This window comes from Trachymyrmex cornetzi, unplaced genomic scaffold (assembly GCF_001594075.2).
Source record: "Trachymyrmex cornetzi isolate Tcor2-1 unplaced genomic scaffold, Tcor1.1 scaffold316, whole genome shotgun sequence".
In the NCBI taxonomy this organism is placed as follows: domain Eukaryota; kingdom Metazoa; phylum Arthropoda; class Insecta; order Hymenoptera; family Formicidae; genus Trachymyrmex; species Trachymyrmex cornetzi.
Genome location: NW_017297858.1, coordinates 904,735 through 911,905, shown reverse-complemented (window position 1 = coordinate 911,905; position 7,171 = coordinate 904,735). Strand labels below are relative to the sequence as shown.

Genomic DNA, 7,171 nt, shown 5'->3' with positions numbered 1-7,171 from the left:
ATAATTTACATTTAATCTTATTATCGCACAGGTACTAATTTTCTCATAATAGATACTCTATCTCGTAATACATACAGTATTTACATAATATATGACTTCAAGTGCATTCTCGAATCATATAATTATGTATGCATTTCAAATACATCTTATATAATACCTGCAAAAATATGTTGCAAGTTGTCAAATTATATAACGGTATCAATAATATTCCAGAAAAATGTATCTATGAAATTTTTTAAAACTGCAATAGAGATTTACATTATTTTTGAATACAATGTCCTTATTTTTATGGTCTAGTATTTCATAAATCTGTTTTTAGCTTTAGTGGCAAATTTTTATTTATCAATTAAAAACAGATGGTATATATAATCATTCATGTCCTTGAATTACTATCTGTTTGATCATTGATTCATCACCATCGACATCTAGAATGGACCGCTGATGGCAATGGTGGGGGTAGAAAGACGATTAGAGTGAGAGGCAGGAATAATAAGATCGTTCTTTTTCTGTTTACTGAAGCCTGATTGGTTGTTGTTAATCCAACAGTAGTTAGAAACAACAGTAAACAGAGAAAGAACGATCTTATTACCCCTGCCTCTCACTCTAATCGTCTTTCGACCCCCACCATTGCCATCGGCGGTCCATTCTAGATGTCGATGTTCATCACTGAATAAAATATGAAAATAGTAGTGCTGAGAAACCAATCAAAACAATTTTTTTTAAAGAGCACAGATAAATTTATACTGGATCAAATGCAAAAAGCAAAGGAACTATATTGAAAAAAGTAATCTAAATATAAATCTATAATGGAGCTTTAATAAATTTTATAAATACATTTCAGATTCTTCATTCACTCTCCTACATAACTTTAGAGTATATATAATGATTGAACTCGTTATCATTCAAAGCTCGACGAATAGATTCGTCCAAATAGATACTATCACCAAATTGGTAGTTACAAAATAAATATATAATGTATAAAATAGAACATTTTACATTCACAACAAATAAACTTTTACTATAACATTCAGAAAATATCAAAATTTTCATTTAAAGTTAAAAAGCTTTTTTTTTAGGAAGTCGTTCAATTTATCGAGCCCTTTCCACATAACACAGTTCTTCAAAGGAATTCCTGGAGATGTTCTTAGGACATAAAACGTGCTCTAAACGCTCTTAGAACATCCCTTGAAGAATTGTGTTTGTGGATTATTGTTACCATAAATTTTCAATATTTACACGTACATTGAAAAAATTCTAAACTCTTTACATATTTCATGAAGTGTAAGTATTTTTTAAATATTAAACATAATAAGCTATCAGTGATGAAATAGTAATATGCAATAATTCAAAAAGAATATTCTGATAGTAAGGGCTAATCAATATTCTGATAGTATACAATGTATACTATCAGAATATTGATAGTTATATGTTTATTATATAATAAACATATTGCCTTGTCTTATCTAAATGTGTGCATTAAGTATTCTTATTTATAATGAGGGTGAGTCAATTTTATTTGAAATATATTTATAGAATTTATGAGACGGTAGGAAAAACTATAATCGTGTCAATATGCGATATAATCTCGTTGGTTTTCAATACACAAACTTGTAAAATAATATATTAAGTGAGAAAAATAAGGAGATTACATTGCAAAAATGTAATCTCCTGTGACATACATGTAAATTTTCTGTTTGTTATTCCCTTAAATTTTATAAATATAATTCTGGATATAATTATTAAGTCGCTCTCATTATAATTTTTCTATCTAAAAATTAGATAGAAAAATTAGTCAATGAAATCAATTTAATGAAATATGATCATTACTCTATTAATATTTAATTTCAGCATTCTTCCAACATAAAGGAAATAATCATGTAGCAAAGAATTAAAGTTGTATGTTTTTGTTCAAATTTTTCAATGTATTTGAAATACATTCTTTTAAAATGAGAATTTCGTTATAAATTCTGTTTTAATTACGTATGTCTTAAAATTTTGAATATATTGAGTATTGTATTAAATTGTCATTGATTTGACTAGCTACTCTCTAAATTCTTTGGAGTGGAATCTCATTTTGAAGAGTGAAGATTGAGTTAATCTTGAACAAAAGTGGCTCAATTTTTAAGTTTTAAGAGTGAGAGAAATTTCACTCTTTAGAGTGAAATTCATTCTAAAAGTTTTAGAGAGTAAATAAGGTTTTGTTACTTACAGTCTCCAAGTTTAATAAGCTAAAGCACCCTAACGTTACTTAACTTAGTATAATTAAGCCAACCCAATTTTCATCGAGGACAGATTAAGTTTAAATCCATTAGACAGTTCAAAATTGATGGACTGATGTGCCTCTTTCATATATATCACGTCTTATATTGCTTCATTTAATTTTTATTTTATGTAGTTTTAGTTTGAAACCAAGAAGTTCCGAAAGCACCCCTGAAAGTGCTGACAGAAGCACCACTTTAGTAATAGTGTACAAATACGGATTAGCTGACAGCCCAGAGATTTTGAACGGACTCTCCAATTCCTGTAAAATATCCATTTAAATTAGTTAATTTATTTATATTGATTCTTCAATGAATTTGTAAAAATACATACCTTTATCAAGTCAGCCGCTAATTTCAATACACTATTTGCAACCATAAGTTCTTCTTTTTTATGTGGCTTTTGCTCAATTTGTAAATATAAATTGATCTAAAAATTTTATTGAAAAATAAAACAGATTTCAGAAAACTTCCTGGAATAAAAGTTTAAATACATTATAACAAAGTCTACCTGTTCAGTTATCAAAACTGAGAGATTTCTGTACTTTTTGTTGATTTTTGTTCCTAATGTCATAAATCGCAATATAAATATTCCAAGCGAGAAGCTCCAGAATAATGCTTCGACATTATATCGTGAATGTAAATTTTCGAGATCCTAAAATCAGATTTGCATTGTCAAAAGAAATAAAAAGTAAAAATAGATGTTAAAAAAACAAAATGTACTTACTTTAATTAATTCCAAACTTACGAATGACAGCAATAATAATGTTATAATAAATATTGCTGAAACAATTACGTCTACAGATCGCTGCGGGCCTCTTCGCTATAATACAAAATTATATAATGTAAGACATGAAACATATAAGAATTTTTAAACTGTATATAAACGCGTATATTTAATATTCTTACCTTCAAGTAAGATCTGACACTTAGCCATGTCTTTATATTGCGCACTTTATTCAAACGAAAGTGCGGTAAATCGGATTTTCGCGCACGTCTAGATGATGTCAAATGAGAAAATAATTTCGCATACAAAAGTCTCTGCTTGTATGTTCGTTCTGCTACTGCCAGTAAGAAAAACAGACAGCATGATAACATAAATCGTTCAAACATTGAAATTAGCACCACCGTTCGTTCCCTAAGAAAAGATCATTTAAAAAAATTATTAATCCATAAATATTTTAAAATGTAAACATAAGAAGTATTCTCTTACCAAAAAGTATTTCCGAATGAGATACCAATTATTCTACATAAGACATCGGTGTATGTTTCCAAGTTTACCTGAATCATATCACTTGGTAATAGACTAACAGATGCGTTACCAATATTATCTGATCCTATATGGTCACTCAGCCGTTTTATTGACGGTATTAGACACAATGCAATACTAAGTATCAGACCACCGTAAAAATAATTCATGCCCTCTGGCATGGATTCGACTCTGGCAATTATTGCTGAACTAATATCAAGCACTGATAATTCAGCCTTTTTTATATCACGCCGCGTCCAAATCGTACACGAGACTAGAAACAAAATGATACGAAGTAGAAATTATTAAATCTGCATGTTTAATTTGTGTGTGTGTTGAACGTACAGTTGCTTCATGAATAAAATCTTTATTCGTATGGAAAATTTTTGCCATACTAACCGCGATCAGACGATGTGCAAGTAGAATTAAATAATATCGAAGGTGGCAATTCAAATTCCCATGAGAAAGGATGCTCCACAAATTCTCCATAATTAAGATTAGTCTCGCTGGCTATGTCAGATTCCCCGAGTTCTGAACTGTAATAATTTCGATTTATGAAAAATTATGCTTTATTGAAATAATATATCCCATAATAAAACTCACCTGTAACTGCACTCGTCACTGTTAGTTGTTACTCCCATCCATTCCGTGGCAGAAGTTGTTGCCTCTGTGAGATGATGCGTTGTAGCTTCCTCACACTCGCCTTCTTCCTCGCTTTCGCACTGCTGCCGTGCTTCTCTTGATCCCAATATTTTTGATGAAATCTCTTTAGTCTTAAATTAACAAGAATACAAAAGTCGATAGATTAATATAAGATGCATTAGATATGAATTTTTAAATATCTTTTGTTCTTGATGAAGTTAAAGGATATTTAAGAATATTTAAAAAGAATAATATCTAAAAAAAGAATTGGCCTACAAAGGAGATAAGCACAATAAAAAAAAATATAAATAGATAGAAATTTTGTTAAGCTATAGATTTAGTAAAGAAAAAATAAATGAAACTTATAAGTGATAGTACCTTAATGTTGCCATGATTATTGCTTTTGCTATCCATAAAATTGTCATCATTTTTTAATGGGTCAGGTGCTGCGTGGAAAGTGGAAAACGATGATTTAGCTATTACTCCATTTTATACCTTTCCAACAAAGATTAAAGCGTGTTAGCGGTTCGGAAAGCAACCCCAAACAAAAACAAATTTAAAAAAAGATTACTTTCATTTAGTGTTATAAATTGTAAAATTAGATGAATTATTAAATATGCATTTAAAGTTACTTTTGAAAATTTATGCGTTTATAAAGTGCGCGTCTAATAATGAAGCATGTTTAATAATGAATGAAATTTATAATTATCTTTGCAAAATTGTTAAATGCCTATAAATTATTTTACAAGCGTATACTTGTAAATCAAACCTGAGTTTTTTGATGAAATTTGTTGGTTAGTACTGTCTTCTGACCATGACATATGATCTTTACTCTGTTGTATCAAACTTAATCGCGATTTATTTTCTTGTATCAGTGCTCGGCCTATCCCTTTGTCATTATCACTGGAAACATTCCCATTTAGACTTTCAAAGCCATCATCATCCTGATGTATATTTGCTACATGTTCTTCTGGTACATTATCTGTTACAGAGTGAAACATGTATGTATTATAAACATATGAAATATATAAACTTGCAATAAATAAATAATATTTTTTTTACCTTGCTGTTCATGATTAGTTGAACTTTCGTTTGCAGGGTCAGAATTTTCTCCGGTTGTATTTAATGATTCTTTGTCATATACTACTTGAGCATTTGCAAGTTCCTATTACATCAGAAATTTGTAAATACGTACGATAGTTTGAAGAATATAAATTTGAAATTTGGATATTTACCTGAGATTGGCTAACAGTTGAGGAATTTTGGATTACCACTTTTTTAGCAAATCTTACTGCAGTGAATACTTCTTCGCTTCCTGTACTCACTTTCTCAGAAGCCATATCTTGAGAGGATTTTGAATCCTTATGTACACCTTTAGCAAAAATTTAAATAATATAAAGATGAATATTTGTTGTTTTTATGCACACTTACGTAAATTCTGTCTAGGCCTCGATTTTCCATTTCTGCACCTAACATGTCGAGAGCGTCTTGTTATTCGTTGTCTGGACTGATTATATGTCATAGTAGGACCTGAATGTGTCGATACAATATGGGAATGAACAGTGCATAAAACAAACATCATAACAACAGGTACTAATACTTCTGACATTGATACAATCTGTAAACAGACGTGACAGTCAGGATGGATAGCAATGCAACACACAGTTTAGAAAATCAGAAAAACTTATCATACTTCTGTCTCATTTTCCCTGTTTGTATAAACGTAATACAGGCATATGTTGATCGTTTGCAAGCTATACAGTAACAAGAAAAGCACAAAGATGCGATAACTCGTTTGCTGTATCCACCACTTTTTGTACAATGGGAGGAACAAGAGTCGCTGAAATGCTAGGCAAGCTACTGTCAACAAACCATGCTTTGGCTTGGCTTTTGGAAATGAAGATCCTATATACATTATTAAATCATGAATGAATATACATGCCTATCAAGATAAATAATATAATATATTTAAATATATATATATATATATACAGGGTGTCCTAAAATTTGCATATTCGAAGAACAACATGATATTTATGCTAAAATAAACAAATTTTTCCTTTAGCAAAATTGCATCTGATAAATAATTTTTACGCGTATGTTAACTTCAGCTTGCTCTTCTACAAAAACTACTTGTCAGATGTAATTTTGCAAAAGAAAAAGTTGTTTGTCTCAGCATAAAGTATCATATCCTGTACTTCGAACGTGCAAATTTTGGGACACTCATATATATATATATATATAAAAGTTGAGATTAATAGTCAAATCAGCTTTTTTTGCAGCCGGAGGTCAGGTCAATATTTTACTCTTTCTTGTATGGTTTTTTTATATTCAGTTGTAGTCCATAAGTCATCTCTTATGGTAAAAAGCTATTTTAACCATTAGTAAATTTGATCACTTGTATTACACTAGATTAGTGCATACCACAAGCTGCTATACATGAAATTGGTAAAGTTAAATGTAAAAGCATACAAATATTTTAAACAATATGTTTAAATTACCTTATCACATCATTTAATAGAATATACATGTATTATTTTGTTGTCAAAGTTGATTATACGAGGGTCGCTATTTATATTTTGAACCTAATAATAACAATAATAATAAAAAAATAATTTGTCATTTATTGTTTTTCAAAATATTCTCCTTTATGATCTATACACTTTTGCATGCGTTCGAACCACTTGTCAAAGCATTTTTTCCATTCCGCTCGAGACACCTCCAAAATATGGTCTTTGAACGCATCAACGGCTTCTTCTGCCGACGAAAATCGTTGTCCATAATAGAATAAATAGAATTATAAATAGAATAAATAGAAGAATAAATAGCAATTTATTCTTGACGTTCGGGAACAAAAAGAAGTTATTTGGTGCCAAATCAGGACTGTACGGCGGATGACCCATTAATTCGATTTTTTGAGTGCTCAAATAGTTGGTTGTTAGACGAGATGTGTGACAGCTGGCATCGTCTTGATGAAGAATGATCCGGCGGCGCTTGTTTGTTTTCCTTATTTCACTGAAGA

At 30.1% G+C, this 7,171-nt stretch overlaps 1 protein-coding gene across 1 annotated transcript in view; it reads right to left on the bottom strand.

Annotated features, from left to right (window-relative positions):
* Nucleotides 1–2,217: 2,217 nt before the first annotated feature.
* The window catches only part of phtf (putative homeodomain transcription factor), a 6,800-nt gene continuing 1,846 nt past the window's right edge, over nucleotides 2,218–7,171 (bottom strand). Inside the window, exons 3-16 of the mRNA XM_018509783.1 lie at nucleotides 5,843–6,054; nucleotides 5,581–5,767; nucleotides 5,385–5,521; nucleotides 5,212–5,314; nucleotides 4,919–5,131; nucleotides 4,528–4,595; nucleotides 4,111–4,280; nucleotides 3,907–4,043; nucleotides 3,472–3,781; nucleotides 3,168–3,396; nucleotides 2,986–3,081; nucleotides 2,770–2,913; nucleotides 2,593–2,688; nucleotides 2,218–2,521 (exon numbers count right to left, since the gene is read on the bottom strand). Of these exons, the coding sequence (XP_018365285.1) occupies nucleotides 2,372–2,521; nucleotides 2,593–2,688; nucleotides 2,770–2,913; nucleotides 2,986–3,081; nucleotides 3,168–3,396; nucleotides 3,472–3,781; nucleotides 3,907–4,043; nucleotides 4,111–4,280; nucleotides 4,528–4,595; nucleotides 4,919–5,131; nucleotides 5,212–5,314; nucleotides 5,385–5,521; nucleotides 5,581–5,767; nucleotides 5,843–6,054 (2,252 nt within the window). The 3' untranslated portion in view covers nucleotides 2,218–2,371. The remainder of the gene's footprint in view (nucleotides 2,522–2,592; nucleotides 2,689–2,769; nucleotides 2,914–2,985; nucleotides 3,082–3,167; nucleotides 3,397–3,471; nucleotides 3,782–3,906; nucleotides 4,044–4,110; nucleotides 4,281–4,527; nucleotides 4,596–4,918; nucleotides 5,132–5,211; nucleotides 5,315–5,384; nucleotides 5,522–5,580; nucleotides 5,768–5,842; nucleotides 6,055–7,171) is intronic.